Source organism: Carlito syrichta, unplaced genomic scaffold (genome assembly GCF_000164805.1).
Source record: "Carlito syrichta isolate Samal-C Ts95f unplaced genomic scaffold, Tarsius_syrichta-2.0.1 Scaffold287740, whole genome shotgun sequence".
Taxonomy (NCBI): domain Eukaryota; kingdom Metazoa; phylum Chordata; class Mammalia; order Primates; family Tarsiidae; genus Carlito; species Carlito syrichta.
This window is the reverse complement of record NW_007231836.1, coordinates 85,062-105,846: the sequence shown is the minus strand read 5'-3', so window position 1 is coordinate 105,846 and position 20,785 is coordinate 85,062. Positions and strand designations below refer to the sequence as shown.

Below are 20,785 nucleotides of genomic sequence, written 5' to 3'. Positions count from 1 at the left end.
GACTGGCTCTCAGTGACTTAGGGTAGTCAACAAGCCTATAAATAAGGGAAATATTTTGCCACTCATTTTCACTAATCAAGGATTGCCAATTAAAAAATAAAAGACCAGTTTTTCTAATGCATAAGCACTGGGTTCTGACTGAATTAGAGTTCAGACTGTGACACTTAACTAGCTATATGATCTTGGGCCTCTCTAAGTTTCTATGTTCTTATCTGGAAAACAACATAACTTATTCTTTAATTTCTAGGATTCAATAAGAAGGTAAATAAAAAGTGCCTGGCAAAGCATTAAAAGGAAACTATAATTTTTATCTTCTTCATCTTTATTTCTCACATAAAGGCATATACCCTTCAAAAATTAAAATAAACCAAACAAGATAAAGCTCTCTCTTGAAACAAAGTCCTACTATTATGACATTGCTGTTTTTTTCATTTCCTTCAACACTAAATAAAATAAATAGAATTTTTAATAGGAAAAGAAATTACTCATTTAGAAAAGAAGACAATATAATTTAAATAAATTTTATAATATCTAATTTTTGGAAGATTAAGTATTACATATTATATCTGTTCCCACTGAAAAATGATTTTATCAGTCTTAGACAACACTGGCTACAGTTTTGTGGAAGCTGTCATATTATACACAGATATCAATATCCCTTCAAACCTTGGCCTCAGCTTTTTCCTGTGTTGTACTTTCCCTGGCTTAGAGAGGTGATACTCTTATGAGCTGTGGAAGTGCCCAAGTGAAAATATAGGACAGATTTTTCAAAGATGAGAAGAGAGGGCATGGTCTGGCTAGAGTCATTCTCCAGCATTCAGTGTTGGGGAGAGAAAAAACAAAATAGAGTTATCAGAAGTGTTTTCTTGTATTTTTTGGTGAATCTGTCCCAGTTTTGCTACTATGGCTCTTCCTATTATCTACCTCTCTCCCCTAAATATACCACATATTCTACATGTCCTTTCTTGCCCTGGTGATTATATATCTAGATTGTAATTTTGTTTTCATTGAAGGATATCAAATAATCTAAGATATTGTGAAATTAGGATATGTTTAGGAAGGAGTTATTGACAATCTTTTATTTCCTTAAGCTCCTGGGGCTCCCCATTGTGAAATGTAGTCATGCTGTGAGTCTAACTTTGCTAAAAAGAAGAACTAAACTTCTTCATATAAAGAGAAAGTTCTCATTTCATATTTGTATGCCAAGGTAGCAGAACTTTCCTATAAATGAGTGATTTAGAATAGGGCTCTAATTGTGTTTTCATTTTTGAGGTGATGGTAAGGACAGTAATTCACTGAATCATAAAACAAAATCAAACCATGACCGTGAAGTTCTCAGTTGTTAATATTTAAAATGATCACAGACAGCTACTTGGAAAGCTGAGGTGGAAGGATCGCCGGAGCCCAGCAGGTCGAGGCTGTGGTGGCCGGGAGCGGCCAGTGCACTACAGTCTGGGTGACAGAGTGAGACTCCAACTCAAAAAAAAAAATAAATAAATAAATAAAATGATCACAGAAAAGTGTATCTTATATATTGATCTAAGAAATTTAGGGAAATAATGTCTTCAGGGCTTCTTATGTTAGGGTTACTCAAAGAACCTACAAAATTTTCATACTGAGAACCAAAAGTTCTATGTAGTTGCATGACTATACATGTTGTATGTATTATATAATTGTATAGTGTACAGCATACTAGAGTCAAGTCTCATAATTCCATAGCCTCCATGGGAACAAATGAAAATTCACTTACTTCAAAAATGCAATATCACCTTTATCTAAAAACGAAATACTATTTCTGTTTTCCTGTGCCAATGGAAATTATATTGATGTTAGTATATAAATACAATTTTTACCACTATGTGCTTATTGACCCCTTGAAGATGCTTATCAAACCACACAAAATAACTCATGATCATATTATCAAATTAAAAATTTGAAAAGTATTTGCAGTTATAGAAAACTATTTTACAAGGCTGGGCGCGGTGGCTCAAGTCTATAATCCCAGCACTTTGGGAGGCCGAGGCGAGAGGACTGCCTGAGCTCAGGGGTTTGAGATCAGCTTGGGCAACTTGGTAAGACCTCATCTCTACAATAAATAAAAAAATAAGCCAGGCATGGTGGTACGTGTCTGTAGTTCCAGCTACTTGGAAGGCTGCACAGTGGCTGTGAGCGTGCCAATGCACTCCAGCCTGAGCAACAGAGTGAGATTTAGACTCAAAAAAAACAGACAAAGACAAAGAAAAAGAAAAGAAAAGAAAAGAAAAGAAAATTATTTGATAAATTTTTTTAATATCACTTTAAAATTACTTATATGTTTATTCATTTAAATAGATCTCATACACATACACATGGTATACAACATGCAAAAGTTTCAAAAGCAGTATAGTAAAAAGTGATTCTTTTTTCATCTCTGCTATTTAATTCCCAAATTCCCTTCTCCACAGATACTCATTCATACCAGCTTATTATGAATTCTTTCAGAGATAGTCTATGTCTTTATTAATAGCTGTGTGACTGTGGACAAGTTACTTAACTACTCTAACTTGATTTTCTAAGCAATAAAATAAATTAAGAGTTCTATATCTGGATTTCACCTCCTCTTTTGTTTTTATACAAATGGTAGCGTGTTCTAGTCACTGTACTGTACTTTCAGGTTTCAAGGTGCTTCTTGAGAGCTCTTTCTGTATTAGTTACATTTAAAACTCTCTTTTTAATGACTGCAGACTACTCCATTATATGGATATACCATTATACGTAGTCTCTTTCTTTTTAAGTTCTAAAAGTAAAGACTGATTCATTCAATCATGAAATTGTGTTCAGCTATCCTCAGGAAAGTCAAGATATATTTGATTATATTAATTATGTTTGGGGAAAAGACTTTTTAATTTCAATATTTAGAGTGACTTTTTTTTTTTCACAATACAACATGGTGAAATTTTATTCTCTGACCTTGTTCCATATAAGTACTAATAGTCAAAATAAATATAATTTTACTATCACTAAATAATCTGTTCATTAATCCATTTTTTAATAGCCATCGTTCTAGTTTCTGGTATTATAGTGGTAACATCCTCATGGAGTATTCATTTTAATTAGAGAAGAAAACATAGATAAATAATTTAACAACAAAGTGCCGTCAATATCCATTCATGATACAATTTAGAAATCTAGGAGCAATGAAGATACAGAGCGGCTACAAAATAGTCTATTAAAAGAATCCCCCTGGAGAACAGGAACAAATCTATTGAAAGATTTTCTCCTAAGGTCAGGAGCAAGGCATGCATCCTATCATAATGACTTTTATTTAATATTGTCCTGAAGATCCAAGCCAGTGCAGTAAGCATCAAAAAGAAGTAAAATTCACAGGCTTGGAAAGAAAGAAATAAAATTGGCACTGTTCAAAACTTACAATGATTGTATGGGTAGAAAATACAAAAGAGTCTACAGACTAACTATAGAATTAATAACGGAGTGTAGCAAGGTTACTAGACACAAGATCAATGCGCAGAATCAACTGACTTTTTACATACCATCAACAAATGGAAAATGAAATAAAAAATACCATTGACCATTGCATCAAAAAATCCAAAGGAATAAATTAAAAAACAATAAAGTTTTATTGAGTACAATTGAAGAAGATTTAAATATATTCAAAGATTGGAATATAGGTTTAATGCAATTTCAATGAAAAAAATCTGGCAAGTTTCTTTGTGAATATTGATAAGCTGATTCTAAAATTTATATAAAAAATCAAATAGACAAGAATAGCAAGGCAATCTTGAAGAAGATGAACAAACCGGGATGACTTATACTATCAGATATTAATATTAACCATAATGTTACAGCAAATAAGACACTGTAATGGAGACAAACTCAATGAACAGGAAAGAGAGTTCAGAAACAGAGTTCACACATATATGACCATCTTACTTATGACAATGATGACACTATAGTGCAATAGAAAAGGATGATCTTTTCAATACTTGGTGCCAATTAGATATCTTTTTGGAAAAAAAGAAGGTATCTTGACCCCTATCTCATACATGCACAAAAATCAACTCCAGATGGATCACAGATTTATAAATTCAAAGAATGCAGAAAATATTTTTATGATCTTGAGGCATGCAAAGGATTTCTTAAATAAAACACAAAAAGCTGACCATAAATGAAAAAAATAGTAAATTGAACAACAATAAAATTAAGTATTTTTGTTTATCAAAAACACCATGAAGAGAGCAAAAAAGACAACCAGGACAGCGGGAGAAAGTATTTATAACACATAAAACTGACAACTCATTAAGGAAAATATACAGAATTTTTACAAGTCTTTAAGTAAAGGCAGACAACCTACTAAAAAAAAACCCCAGGAACTCCTCAAAAGAGGATATTCAGATAGTCAATAAACATGTGAAAGAAGATAATTAACTAATATTCATCAAAAAAATGTGATGTGAATTAAAACCCTAATATGATGTATCTACATGCCTGCCAGAAAGATTAACATTAAAAAGACAAACAATAGCAAATATTGGCAAAGATAAAGAGAAACAGGAACACTCAGATGTTTGGAATATAAATTGGTACGGACCAGTTTGAAAAACTGGTATTTTCTGCTAAAGCTGATAATAGGTGTGCCACATAACTAGCCATTCCATTCCTAGTCAGTAATTAACAGAAAAGAATACTTAAGTCCTCTGAAGGACAGGTATAAAAATATTCATAACAGGACTATTAAAAAAAAAGCTGAAGACTGAAAACAAACCAACTATCTACAACAGAATGGAATGGATGAATTTTTTTATGTTCAAACAATAGAATATTATATAGCAATGACAATGAAAGAATAATCTATACATAATAATATCTAAAAGAAAAACCAAAATAATGGTGAACAAAACAAAGTAAATACAGATGAATCCACTATTTGACTCCTTTTGCATACATCTCAAAAGCAGGCAAAACTAATTCATGATATTAGAAGTCAAGATAATGGTTGTCTTGGAGAAAAGCTAGTTTTCTTGTGAGGGGCACTAGGAGGGGGAATTCTGGTAGCCTGGATCTGCCTTTTGGTTATACTGCTGGATACACCTTGTAAAAATTCACTGAACATCACATTTTGTGCACTTTTATATACACAAATTATAGCTCAATAAAAATGGAAAGTCATTAAATAATTCCATAAACTTTCAAACCATTTACATTCTTCCAGGGTTAAAAAACAGTATATTAAATGGAGTTGAATAATATAAAGAAAAAGTAGGGGAGGGACATAGGGAATGTAGTAAGGTGTTGAGAAGGAGGGGGTGTGCAATTTTAAATAGAGTAGTCAGAGAGGTCTTAATGAGCACATTAATCCCTTTTTCTTACCTGTATGGTAAAATTTCCCTGAAAATCCCAAGTTGAATGTAAAATTTGTGATTTGTGCACGTAAAAGATTCTGAGTATCAAGCAGGGCCTGAAATATATAATTTAAAAAATCAGGTAAATAATGGCATTAAAAAGTTTTAAAAAGATATCTTCCTTTTGTATTCAGAGGATAAAACCACTCAATTATGCATGAGAGAATTAAATGATGGAAAGCAGTTTCTTTATCAGTTTAAAACTAGAGAAATACTTTTGAAAGTACATAAAACATACATATATTTATCCTTTAGCTTGCAATCAATCAGCAAAAAGTGTCAACTAGAGAAAGAAAGTCAAATTGAAAGAGAAATTTATTTTGCATGTATCAAAGGAACAATTATCTAGTAAATAATGTATCTCTTTTTATCCCTCAGGGACATAGATCATCAATTGTCAAAAGAAGGATACTCATTCAGTGAAATTATGAAAGAATATATGTTGAAGGAAACAGACTGTTATTTCTCAGATACATCTGTGGTCCTCAAAACACAAATCTGAGATTCCCAAAAGATAGTGATTATTATTCAAAAGGGAATATCATGGCAAAGTCGATCTCTAATTTGATCTTTCATTAAAAAAAGACAAATAAAATATTCTATTTCTGATAACTAAAGCTATTTCGAGTTATAGTTTTATTATATCCTGTATTTATCATCCTGTGAGTATTTAATTGACTTCCTCCTTCTTTTTTCTTTCTCATTCTCATTTAAATTCTGATTCTTATATTCTCCTCTCTACATATCTTTTTCTCTTTCTATGTCTCATACACACTATAGCATTTGAGTGCCTATTTCAACTAGTCAGAGATTAGTGCTGTTAGATTTGTAAATGCTCTTGGTAAATACTTCTTTTACACATGAGGAAACTGAGGATAAATGATTTGCCCATTTTCACAGATAAAGTTAGTGGTAGATTCTAGCTTAAGGCTATAGATTAAGTGTTCCTTCTATTTGACCACACCATATCTTCTTTCCCCCTTTCCTTAACACAGTTGGGTCTACAACTCAATCTTATTTTCATAACAGTGAAGCCGACACCTGGAAGCCCTTCTTCCTCATATTCATGGTCTCAATCTTTTTTTTTGAATAAACAGATGTATAGTTTTTGATTCAGTGACTACCTCATAATTGTATACCCTATCTGAATGCAAGAGATTTCCCTGTTTGTAAAAACAGAGGAATATAATTTCTGGATCTCAAACTTAAGATCATCTGACCAATGGTACGTTTTTGAAATTTATGTATCTAATTCTTTTTCTTTCACTACCCTCTTTACATGAGCAAACTCCTTGGTGTGTACACCTGAACCACATAATATGTGGGTCCTGAGGGCACTCAAAAATGGAAGACAGGCCTGTTGTGAATCTCTATACCCAAGTGAAGGAGCAAAATAATTACCTGATGGAAATGTCATCAGGGACAGGTCAGCTCACGGCAAGAGGTTGGAGTGGGGGGAATAGTTTGGGCAGGGGAAAGAGAACTCAGCCAGCTGGGCATATTGAAGTGAAGAATGGAACTTCTAGAGTGGACACTGGGCCCTGGTGTTGAGAGGGGTGTGCATGGATGTAAGGTGTGCGTTTTTCTCTGTCTGTCCTTATGGAAGGAGTATCAGGAAGGAGTTTGAAGGTATGGATTCAACTTTCAACTCTAGGACTTATAGTATAGTCACTAGAAGGATACGCTTGGGAGTCAGATGGTGTCAACTGGAATTCTGGATCTGCCCCTGTTCACCTGTGAGCATGTTATTAAACTTTCCAAGCCTCAGACTCATCATATATAAAGTTGAGATGACAATTACCTCAAAGCTCTGTTATAAGGATTATATAATTCATTTATGTTCTTGGCGTACGGACTGGCACAGAGCATGGGTTTAACAATTATTAATTGCTGCTGCTACAATTACTGCTATGAACATGGTTATTGTATGATGTAGGACAATTCATATTACCTTCCTGAACTTTATCCTTCATTTGTTAAGTGGAGACAATGTCCTAACTCATAGAATTGTAAAGAGGGTTACAAACGATAATAGATACAGGAGTGCTTACTAATCTCTTTTACAAAGTGCCACAAAATATTAGATGTTGATATTGTAATTGTCAGCAGTATATATGTGTGTGTGTGTGTGTGTGTGTGTCTATATTTATATCTCATATTTTTTCTTAAAATTTGTATTTTCTTCATTTTACTTACCTTCAGTTTTCTTCTACCCTATCTTCTCCCTTTCTTCCTCCTCTCATTTTTTTCTCCCCAATTAAACATTCTAGCAGGCTCTTCCTATCTTTCCTTCCACTTATCTTTCTTCTTTTTCCATTTTTACTCACTTCATTTCATTCTCTTATTTTTCTTCTTTCAGTAGTTAAAATATGGACTCAAAATCTATTTTGAGACTATTTCTTGTGTGTTTAATGCTTTATATCTTAAAATTAGGTAAGACATTCTTTTCTTCTGCCTTTCTTCTTATCCAAACTAAACTTGAATTTAAACTTTGCTTTGTGGGATCCTCGACTGCATTTTAAATGTATATTTACAATACCTGCTAGGAAAAAACAAACTTGTCTTCTTTTTAGGCCTTCAAACCTAAATATAATTTTTGTGAACTAACTGCTTGATCAACTAGAATACAGTTATTCAGATTACTGAAATCACAGGTGTGAGTTGGCATTTTACACATTTATTTGCTATCCTAGAAACAAACACTAAAACACATAAAAGATATATAGAAACAGATGGCAGATACTAATTATGCCTATGTATGGTGATGGCAGAAATTTATTTCTAGATATTTTATATACTTAAGCAGTGATATTTGTCATCTTTTATGTTGTATTTATGAACCAGAATTTGGGGTTGTCTATAAGAACAATGTCATATATTAATTCGTTATTCCTACCTTTACAAAATATGCTTATTATTGGTTTATTCTGTTCCAGAAGCTTGAGCACCAAGCAATATTTTTAGATCATATCCTTTTCACTAAACTCTTCAGTACTAGAATGATTTTATTCAGCATTATTAAATGATACATTTGCTTCAATGATACTAAAATGGTGTGAGCATACCTAAAAATCTAATCATAATAACTAAATTAATGTTCTAACACCACATTCAGAAAACCAAAAATATTATGGACAAGCAAACCCTCTCTATATACAGAGTACTTTGGCCATGGAGGAAGGAGGTAATTCCAACGGCCTGAAGAGGTGTCACTTAGCGGTTTCCTCAAACATCAATCCAAGAATCCTAAGAACACAGATGTTTACTTTCAAAGGTGGTTTAATAATTGAAGAATGGTACTTTCATTTTTAATTGTTCTAAAGGATTGTGCTGTATTTAGGAGAGTAATTTCCAATTTCATGTGTCAGTAATTATTTTTAAAGCAACACTATCTTTTTTCTAATTAAAAACAAAATCACTAATAAATTTATCTCAGGATGAATTAACATGATAGGTTTCCTTCCCATTTTCTCAATAACAGAATAAACTTACGTATATTCAGATAGATATATATAGGAAAGTTAGAGTCATACAATAATAATTAGAGCTATACCAATCAGGAATAAAACTACAGAGTTTTATATTTTCATTTAAGTGTCTCATGAGCTTTCTTCCACCACATTAATCTTACAAAGCCAAATTTTCTAATGAATGCAGACCATCACATCAAATGGGTATACTATAATTTATGTAACCATCTTATCCTACTGGTGTACATTTAGATTGCTTACTTTTGTGGCTAATATAAAATGCTGTATCAATACATACTTATATAGTAACGCACCTCATAACAATGTTTCAGTAAATGATGGACTACCATACAATGGTAGTCCTAGGTGTGTAATAAGCTATACCATCTAGGTTTTTGTGAGTACACTCTATGATATTTACACAATAATAAAGTTGCCTAACAACACATTTCTCTGAACATATCCCCATTGTTAAACCACATATGACTGTATAGCATGAAGCAGCCATTTTTCCAGCAAAAAATAATTCCATTTTTTTTCAGGAAACAAAACAACTTTGCAGAAAATTTGAAAATCCATATCAGTGTGTTGCAATGGAAAAGATATCCAAATAAAATTATAAGAGCATTGCATTTTGAATACATTGCAACACAAAAAAATCCAAAATTATTTTTTCAAATTCGAATGTTTGCTGCCCCACTTAGTTTTTCAAGTCTTCATTATGCAAAGTCAAGAAAGTTAGATGGCAATAAAAGATCTAGGTGAAGTAAAAAAAAAAAAAAAAAAAGATCCAATGTAAAGAAATTGAGCTCTGTGTGAACTGAGTAAAATGGTTGCTTTTATCCAAAAACTTTCGAATTGTCTCTAACTTTTGTTAAGAGAATGAATATATTAATTAGAGTGAATAAAAAAGATAAAAATTAAAATGAAAAGTCACTGCAAAAAAAGTTTTATATGTAGATTTAAGGTAGTATTTATTACATGTGTGACATTTTTGGGAAAACACCTGCTAATTTTCTGTTTCTTACTTGAGCTTCCTAGATTATATTTTGACCCGTTTTAGCAGGCAAAAATACTGTGTTTGAACACAGCATTTTTAGAGTTAATAGTTTCTAAACAACCACATACTATTTATAAATATAAGCGTCTACTACCTGCTGAAGTAAATGGAAGTAGTCGGGCAACTAATGATAAACTCCTATATCTATGTATCTATCTACACAACCCACTCCCCCCATAGGCATCAGAGATACTTAGTGCACTAGAGATCATTATTTCCATTTTGGAAATGGTAGATGTGACTTAAATAGTGACTTCCCTTTGTCACAAAGTTAGTTAAGTGCTAAAGAAGTGAATTAAAGAAGGATTTTGGACTTCAAAGCTTACTGTATCTGCTGTCCATGGAAACAACAAGATTATTAACATTGAACAGTGTTATCACTGGCATACAGAACTGTGGCAATATAATCCTCTAGCAGGGAATGAGAGGGTGCTCTTCCTTCCACTTTTACTCCCAGGCTGTCACTTCTAGTTTTCAAAACTTAAAGGTATGAGGGGAATTGAGAGACTAAGTTGGTCAGTAAATACTTAACAGTATTAGCTAAGGTTTTACAGAGAAACAGAACCAGCAGAAAATACATATATATATATGTATTTATATATTAAATATATGTATTTATGTACAGGATTTAGCTCATGCAGTTGTGAAGGAAGCTGGAGAACCGAGAAAGCTGATGGCATCATTTAGCTCAAGTCTGGAGGCCTGAGAAATTGGTGGTGGTGGCTGATGGTATAAGTCCCTGTCTGAGTCTAAAAGCATGAGAACCAGGAGTACCTACATGCAAGGGCAGAAAAATATGGATGTCTCAGCTCAGAGAGAATGAAATTGCCCTTCCTCCACCTTTTTGGTTTATTTAGGCCTCCGGTGGATTGGAGGATGCCCCCTCTTGCACTGGGGAAGGCAATCTGCTTTACTCAGTCCACAAATTCAAATGCTTATCTCTTCCAGAAACACCCCACAAACATACCCCCAAATTATGTTTTACCAGCTATGTGGGCATCCCTTGCTCAGTTAAATTTATACATACATTAACTACCACACCAGTCAAACTGGAATGTTTACCACTGGCATCCAGATTAAAGAACACTCATTCAGTATGCCATGTGTAGAGCTGGATTGCAGGATACAGGACTATGAAAGGTTCTATGGTCACCTTGGTGTCTCTGACTAAGTATAGAACTAGGAAGACTTTCTATATAAGACTTGTTTTTAGACAAGGAAAACATTGAAAGGTGCTGGAAACAGTTAATTTGGCTTAATATTAGAGAGAGGTATCATACACAATTAGAGAGAAGACACCCTTAGAGGAAAACAATGAACAATACGGCCAGGATCAACTTTACTATCCGACCTCTAACACAATTCACATTCAGTATGGAAATAAGAAAGAAATGCAGAAAAGATGGGTAAACTAGTGAGAAGCATCATACTTAGTCACTTGTATAACAGTATTTGAACTCTCTTAACAAGAAGCCTATAGGTATAGCACTGCACCACCTAACTTAGTAATATTCCGAATGGTAAAATAATCACTCGACTTTCAGCTGCCCATATTCTAAATGTAAAATCTATACATAAAAAGTGTGAAATTATGTTTATCTGGCCAATTTAAAATAGTCTTGAAGACCAAAACCTGGAGTGTGTTTTTACAAGCTTTCATAAGAATGTGCTGATCATAGTGAAGTATCTTAGCGATTACCCTCCTTCTTGTTAAGTTGCCTTAGGCCAAGAGCCTCATCCACTGAATGTCCAGTCCTTAAGCATGGCTTACCAGCATGGCCACGATAAATGAGCAGCAGATTTGGAGTCAAAGTGACTTAGGACTCTGACTCAATTACTTAATAGCTGAATACTTGATTGTCGACTACTATTACGACAACTTACAGTCATAATAATAAGTTTGGACAAGATACCGAAAACTTCCAATGCACAGTTCTTCCTTTGGAAAATAGGAATAATAATATATAGCTCAGTTGTGAAGCTCAAATGAGAAAATTGATATATGGCCCTAAAACCTTTCCTAGCTTGCAGAAGCTGAATTTTAGCTCTGTGAGTAGAATCCTTTGCTCCTTCTTCTGTCCACCTTAAAAACTCTTTATCGTCCCATCACAAAATTCCATCTTCTGTTTATTTCTGTTACCCATGTTGCAAAAGCAGGCAAATGCCTAAAACTTTAAATTATATTTTGAAATTGATCCTTAGCCTTTCAGGTTGCCTAATCAACACTAAAGAGGAAGATGATCCAAGCAGCTATGTTTTAGCAACCTCCACAGGGCTTCATATGGCCTAGCATTTTTTTCTAAATGACATTAGTGGATTCTTCTTTTACCATCTGGTCATATATTGTTTCTACTGCAGTGATAGAGTAAGGACAAATGTTTATGTGAAAGCAAGGAAAGAGTTATATAGTAATTTTGAATTATTTCTGTAACATACTTTAACTGGTCTTGAGTGTACATTATACATAACCTCTAAATTACACAAGGGAAGTATGATTTTTCTAGAACACTTGCTGAGCTGAAACTGGAAATAATGATAGGTAAATGGAAGAATAGAAAACTGTTCATTGCTACTATTATTAAGAATTCACTTGAAATTGTTATGCATATTTTATTTAGTTTATGGTTGATATGCCTAAATAGTCAAAGTACTAATATACTTTTTAAAAAAAGAAATAAATGTAAAAGTACTTCATTGTTTCTTACAATACACTGTCTTTAGGAAACTATTAGCTACATCTTATTCATTCAGTTATGCAGAAAAGCGATTTTATATGTTACCATAAACATAATTTTAACTCCTTAATAATTTAAAATACTTGCTTTGAGCAGCAGAATAGAAAAGGAAGCAGCTGTAGGATTTCATATGAAGGAATTAAGGCATTTCAAACCACTTACTGTTATTCCAGAGCAAATTAGATTTCCTTTATTAGTTGCAGAGGTATATTGGAAAACCCTTAAATAGCATATCTGTTGTACTCAAGAAGCGAAAGTGCTAAATTCTGAAAACACACACACACATACACTGATAAAATGTTAATTATCCACCCCCTCCATAAAGCTTGAAAATGTGCGCTTAAAGCTGGACTATAAACTCCATGAGGTAGTAACTATGTCTGTCCTATTCACTGCTGCATTTCCAAAGAGCAAGTAAGTATTTATTGAATAGGGACATGAATAAATTTTTATTGATCTAATGGTGCAATAAATTCATAAAATTTTAAAAATGAACATTATGGAACATTCGTTTTCTATTTTATTTTCATAAATTGTTTTTAATATTGTTGAAGCATTTCAACATAATTCAAATGGAAAAAAGTAATCATGAGTCATTTTATTTCAAATTAATCTGAAAAGTGCTAAAATAAAAGGGTTTCCTATTTCAGTACTTCTCAAACTTCTATGTACATGAAGATCATCTGGGAAACTAAAGGTGCTGACTCTGGGTTCTAACCCGGAGCTTCTGAACAGCAATCCTGAAGCAACCCAAAGCACAGAATTTATAATCAAATGGGAAGCAGAACTTGAAGGTTTGGCAAAGTCTTACCTGACCAGGTTGTGAGGACTAAAAATGTGTGTTCCAGAGAGATACCAAGAATGTGACCAAGGGATCATCTGATGAGATCAGTATGGAGAGAAGAAAGCCAGATACTTTCGTCAAGACAATGGAAGAATGACCACAAATGCATTTCAGACACTATCGCTAGAACCCCTCCCATCATAGGCCCCAAGTGCCAAGGCCTACTAGACAGAACAACGTCAAAACAAAGGTCTCTGGTATCTATGGAATCTCAGCATTTCTTGCCATGAGTTGCCTCATGTCTCTGTTCCTTGCATTCTGGTGCAGTACTCCTTGGCTAATCCAGTCATGGCTCAAGCAGGCCCAGATGTGGCTCAAGCCACCACTGTGGGGGGCGCAAGAAGTTCTCCTTGATGGCGTCTGCATGGTGCTTATTCTGTAGGTATATAGAGTCCTTGAGCTGTGGAAGCATGAGTACCCCCACCCAGATTTCAAAGGATGCATTGGAGAGCCTCAGGGTTTAGGCAGAGAACTGCCACAGTGGTGGGGCTGCCTCAGAGAGTCCCCACAAGGGAATGCTTAGCCAAGTCATAGGGTCTTGGTCACTGTAGAGAGCCCCCACTAGGGTAATATTGAGTGGTGTCATGAGGGCAGGGATGTTCCCCCTGACCCCAAACATGTAGAGTCACTAGCATCTACTGCCAGTGTTGGAGAGCTAATGGCACACAACTCCAACTCCTGAGAGCTGCTGTGCCCAGTACAACCATGGGACTAGGGATTCCCAGGACCTTTGGGGTCTAATCCCCAGCCCAGTGTGTCCAGAAGGTGAGATATGGCATCAAATAAGATTATTCTCAAGCTTTAAGATTTAATGTTTGCCCATTGGGCTTTGGATTTGTTTGGGGCCTATTATCATCTCCTCCTTTCCTATTTCTCACTTTTGAAATGGAAATGTCTACCCTATGCCTGCTCTGCTATTGTATTTTGGAAGTACATAAGTTGTTTGATTTCATAGGCTTAAAGCTAGATGCTTTAGGATGACTCATATCTTGACTCTCACCCATATCTGATATAGATGAGACCCTTCTTTAGATTTTTGAGTTGGTACTGAAATGGGTTAAGACTTTTGTGCTACTGGGATGGAATGGATGTATTTGGCATGTAGAAGGATATGAATTTGGGGACCAGGTATATAATGCTCTGGTCTGAATGTTTCCCCAACAGTTCATATATTGAAACTTACTTGCCCATGTGAAAGAATTAAGAGGTGGGGAAACAAAGAACTTTGTACCACATGTTCTCACTTATAAGCAGACCCTGAACAAGTATCATGATACTATAAGAAAGGTATGAGAGGCCAAGGTGAGGGGATTGCCCATGGTTTCAAGAACAGCCTGGGAAACTTGGCGAGACCTCATCTCTACAGTAAATCAAAAAAGTAGCCAGGTGTGGTAATGCATGCCTGTAGTTTCAGTTACTTGGAAGGATGAGGCGGAACGATTGCCTGAGCTCAGTAGGTCGACACCGGGGTGGCCATGAGCAAGCCACTGCACTCTGGCCTGGGCGATGAAGTGAGACTCCAACTCAAAAGAAAAAAGAAAAAACAGAAAGGGATTGGTAGTAGTGGAAAACTGCTGGTGGGGGATGGGGGAGCATATCTCATCAATAAGGTACCTGATATCAAACCAAGTGAAGTGGAGAACAAAGTGAGGCCTAAACTTTACCTACACAATGACCATTTGTATACCTAACCCTAAATTATACCAGACATCTTTAAAAAGTTAAAAAAAAAAAGAGGTAGGGCTTTTAGGAGTTATTAAATCATGATGGCAGAGCTCTCATAAATGGGTTTGGGGTCCTTATAAAAAAGGCTTTAAGGAGTGGGTCTTCTTTCTGTCTCTATCAAGTGAGGACATTCTTCAACTGCTCTGGAAAATGCAGCAACAAGGTGCCATCTTGAAAGCAGAGAGATTAAACCCTTACCAGACACCAAGCCTGCTGGTACTTTGATTTTGGACTTCCCAGTCTCCAGGACCGTGAACAGTACATTCCCCTTGTTTATAAATTACCCAGCATATGGTATTTTGCAATAGAAGCACAAAATAAGGCAAGTTTATTATCTAAGTAAAGGTTTCATGCTCTCACTTGAAATCAGTTTAATTTATTTTACATATAGGTCTAACAAACTTTGTGATCTGGTTTCCAGAAATAATAGAAGAATAAATAAAATAAATTAGGAACTTATAGAAACTGATTGCAAAGAAAGATGCTAAATAACTTAATGAAAGAGTTAGGCAGAGAAAGTGTAAATCACCATAAAAATTAGATAAATATATAAATGATGGTGCAGACAAATGGCTAGACACATCTCCATAGCCCAGGACTTCACTGCAGTATAATCTAATCACCGATGTTCAGTAATAATGAACATGATACAGTTGATAAGTTAAAAATTGTGCCATATAATTAATTAATCAACTCATTAATTGACTATACACAGCTTTCTATATATCATGTCTTGTGTTAGTTGCTGAATAATAAAATCAAATTAGACCCATCACTCAGTGACAGGATATTTTGAGAAGAAAATGAGATAATATCTGGGAAAAGTTTTTTTACACTGTCAAGCCCTAAACAAATGTATAAAATATTAATATAATCTAAATTTTTTTTTCTGGAAATTGGTTCATATTTTAAAAGTCAAATGCCATTCTTGAATGAATTATGGATGAGTCAAACAATTTTAGGCATAAAATCATTATTCTCACTCAGCTCCAGCCCACAGGCCTCCTTACTTTAGGGACACAAGATTTTTCTTCTTCTGGGCGTTCGCTCATGCTGTTCTATCTTCTCCTAAGTTTCTTCCCCATATCCTTACACTTTAAATACACATTTCTTTTATGTCTCTGCTCAAATATTACCTTATCAGATAGGGGCTTTTCCTGAACATCTTTATAAACTTGGCAACAACACTCCTCTATTTTCTGAGGCCTTGTCCTGAATTATTTTCTCCATGGCACCTGTCAGTACCTGATATTTTTTATACTGTATATTTACTTGCTGATTGTCTTCTACTCCCACTGAACATGAAGAACATGAGAGTAGATGGTGTGCCTGTTCCATTCATTTCAGATTCACTCAGTACCATATAACAGGCACTCATAAGTCTGTGTTGGATGAATTTTTAAAAAATTAATGAATGCTTCTGACCTGGAGTTTAGACCTGAAACTAAAGTATAGTTCTGAGGCCAAAGGAAGTTTGTCTTGAGAAAAAAGATTTTTATAGAAGAGGGACAGAGAGTCCAGAGGGACAATGGTGGGATAGTCAAAAAAGCAAAAAGGATAATGACTCTAAAGAGGGAAAGAAAGAAGGCCAGTTGTCCCTGAGAGACCAGAACTGGAAATGGCCGACCATCTGACAAAGACTTCAAGCCTAGTCAAGCTATCAGAATAACTTACTGTAACTTTCTGACAGTTGAGGGACTGGTCAGAAAGATAATTAATAGTGTGGTTTCTGGAGGGAAGATTCCTGGGCTTGAATCTCAGTTCTAAGGCCACTGAGAAACTTTTCACCTTGGCAAATGCCTTTCCTGATCCTCAGTTTTGTTGTTCTGAAAAAAATGGTGACAATACTTACCTCATAAAGTTGCAAGTTTTGGATGACATTATCCTTGCAAGTCTAGTAGCTAGAACATAATCATTACAACAAAGTTTTAATACTGTATCCCAATTTTATTAAAAAATTTAAAGTTGTCACAGGCATATGTAAAATGCAATGTGATGGAAAATACATATACGTGATTGAGAAAAATAAAAATAATAAAACTATAAAATGGAATCAATTATATTAGAAGCATAAAAAGTACACAACAATACTTTGACCATATTAGGTCTGTATGGGCTATACTTCAGTAGACATGGTGGTAATGGTGATGGTGGGGGAAGCATATTACTAGGAAAGGAGAAAGATCCTAGGAGCTCTTTCATGGAAATGGTCTTCCATTCCCTCGATGTATGAGAGCAAGAGATGTTTGGCAACCAGACATGACTGGAGAATCCTCTGCTGGGGTCATACTAAGGATGTATTACATTAATTATGATAATCACAGAGTAGAATGTTAGATCTAGAAGATACCCTAGAGATTGCCAAGCTCACTATTTCTCAAACTGTTGCACAGAAGCATCTTTCACTGAACAGGAGGATGAACATATTACTGCCTATTCTTGCATACTTCTGGGATTGACATGGTTCCTACAAAGAAAAATATTTTGAGGAATCATGTGCAAAATTCTAGATTTTGCAATGATCTACTTTAATTTAACAACATATTTTCAGTTGTTCACCAGTTAAGTCATAAAACCAAAGCAAAATAAGGAAAAATCATTTTTGCTGAATTTGTAACATGTAATTCTAACCATGTATATTATTTTAGTTTTATCCTTTATAGATAATCCAATAAGACCCTTTCATAAAACTCTTCTATGTCATAAAACCTTTAGAATTTGGCCTGGGATTCTGCTGGAATAAAGAAGCTTCTTTTAATGCTGAATCTAGCTCACAAGACATTTGAAAATTACTTATATCTGATGAATTTGTCTCAGGAAAAGTAGCTCCCTTCTTTCATGATTTATTATCTTTCTTTTGAGTGAAAAATGATGAAAAGTTACATGTTCAAAATAAATGATGAGATCAATAAGATCAATATCAGTCAGAAATACCATCTTCAGATTTCAACTTCATGTTTCATAATATGCATTTGTTAATAAAACAGCAGTTTCTTAGTATTGTTATTCTAGCTTGCATGATATTGAGATTTTGTTTTAAATAGGAAGTAAATTCATTTGTTCATCTATTTTGTTAAAATAGAGGTCAAATGACTCCAAGCCAATTAATGCAGAGTTAAAAAGTCCTTACTGTTGGTTTCATATTCATCCCAGGAACTTTGATAAGATGGGGCAATTCATTCCATTTTAAAATGAACCTTTCAACTGTTTATAAATGCCTTAAAAACAGATTTCCTAAAGCAGAACCAAACTTTAAATTATATTTTCTCTCAAACTTTAACTTGCTGTTTAAAACATTTGACATTCACCTCTTTGTGAAAGAAGCTAAGATCAAATGCAGAATTGCTCAGTGCCCTCTAAGCCCTGTCTGCAGGGCTGTGCCAGTTATATAGATGTAAGTGTAAGTAGTTTAAATGGCTTCTTATTCCTAATGGGGATGTCAGGGGAGCTGTAAGACAATGTCATGAAGATCATGGTCCTTTGCTCCATGGGCAAGGGGTGTATATTTGTTGTACTCATTTGTGGTGAGTGGTATGTAGTCTTTTTCTATGGGCACTCTAACCCTTCGTGCTGTGTGTTCTTTGGTGTGCTCTTTGAGAAACTACAGGGGATAGGGTTAGGGTGAGGGTTAGGTTAGATTGACATGAGCTTCTTCTTTGATGAGACAATCTTTTATAGTTATCACCTCTGCTTCCACCTTGTTCTCAAAATTTATGTCTTACTTTCTATCTGCTCAGAATGAATAATGTGCTCCTTGTTACATGAAGCCCTTCTCATTCTAAATAGATTGCCTTTGATATAATACTCTGTTGTAGGATTTCCATTTGAGAAGAAGTTGGGAATGTACTCCAGATCTCATGTGTGATTGGTGTGGGGAGTTCATATACATACAGGCAAAGCACAGAACATAAACCTCAATGTCTTAGTCTTTGAAATAAGTAAACAGACTATCTAAGATCACATTTGTTTACTTTGTAACCTCAGATCATCTCAGTATTTCTTCTAATAATAAATTGTAGGCTTGATTTAAATTTTGTGTTATATTTGATAAGGTGACTCTAAAAATGGGAAAGTTACTATTATTTTATTCTGTTTCAGAAACCAAATAGTCATTTGCTCTCACTGGCTCAGTTCAGATATAAATCAGTGACTTTTTAGCTACTCCAGAAGGAGTCCAGGATAACATTTTAAAATTAATTTTTCTTTACAAAGATAATTTCAAAAACCCCACTAATATTAAAATGCAATCAATGATACTTATGTCTAGATCCCATAAGTTCTATATTGCTGTGTGCACACCACTCGAAAACATATGTCCCATTACTAAGGAAGAGAGGATTTACACATCAAATTACTTGATTTGTTTTCAAAATCATATCTTTAGGAGTTTACTTTTTAACTTTCATGTATTTATTTATTTTATTTTTAAAAAATTGTTTTTTTTGTAGACATAAGATTTCACTAAGATGGCCAGGCTGGTCTCGAATTCCTGGCCTTAAGTGATCCTCCAGTCTTGGCCTCCCAAAGTGCTAGGATTACAAGCATGAGTCATCACATCCAGCTATTTTGTTCATTCTATGTTTAGTATAGAACAATGATTTAGAGAAAGACAAGACTGGCTAAGGAACTTTCAAAAATCTTCACAACATGTTCCTTTTCTACAAAATGCTTTCAATATCACGAATTTCAAATAGGAGTTACATTTATCATTCCCTGGAACTAGGAAGATCAGTTGCCTTACTTGAATAGACTTACAATAATTAGAGTTTCCTTTTGTTTGTCTTAAGTAGAATCTAATAATATCATAATAGAAGCAATTAACTATGAAAGAGCCAGCAATAGTCTGGACATAGAGACTATACCTAAACTTCTCAACTGAGGCAAAACTGAAATGTAAAGAAATTTACTACCCACTTTAGTCTTTATTTTTCTATTTGAAAATATGGATGAAAATATGCACAGTGGTTTAGAAAGTGTATTTTTAAAAGGGCTTTCATGAAAACAGTGAGTCTTCTTGGTCATTTGAATACAAATATTTTAGAGATTAAAAAAGTTACCCAAATTAACAAAAACCAACTTACAGTTTCTGTATTTTACAAGTTTGTTGCTATAGTTTGTGTAAAGGTTGACACCATTCCAAGAAAAATTGTAAAGGCACTGACGAGACTGGGAGGAGAAGTGTTGTTTCTTCAGGCAGCTTGGTTCTAAGAGCAGGAATAATGTGTAGCCAATCACACCTTGGTTACTCCTTATTTTGAGTAAGCTGAGAATAACAAAGGGCACTTGGTTTAGGTAATTTTGACTTCCATGTTTTTTGTATTCCATGAAGGTTAGCATGTTTCTAATCCGGAATTAAATATCCTTGGACCAGCCTAGAGAAAAATGCTTATTCTATCTTGGCCAAAGTTTTAGTTATAGAAAATTATTTGAATGTGAGTAAAAGTCTACTTTCATTAAATTCTGAATAGTGTTATTTTTAGAAGACATGGTGTAGAGTTATATCAAGTTATCTCATTGCTATTATTTTTATTTATAATATTTTAAAAAGTGTA

General features: G+C 34.3%; 1 protein-coding gene across 1 annotated transcript in view; it reads right to left on the bottom strand.

Moving 5' to 3' along the window:
* Positions 1-20,785, bottom strand: part of LOC103254993 (N-deacetylase and N-sulfotransferase 3) — a 192,614-nt gene that overhangs the window by 131,605 nt on the left and 40,224 nt on the right. Inside the window, exon 3 of the mRNA XM_008052968.2 lies at positions 5,368-5,455. Coding sequence (XP_008051159.1) covers positions 5,368-5,455 — 88 coding nt within the window. The remainder of the gene's footprint in view (positions 1-5,367; positions 5,456-20,785) is intronic.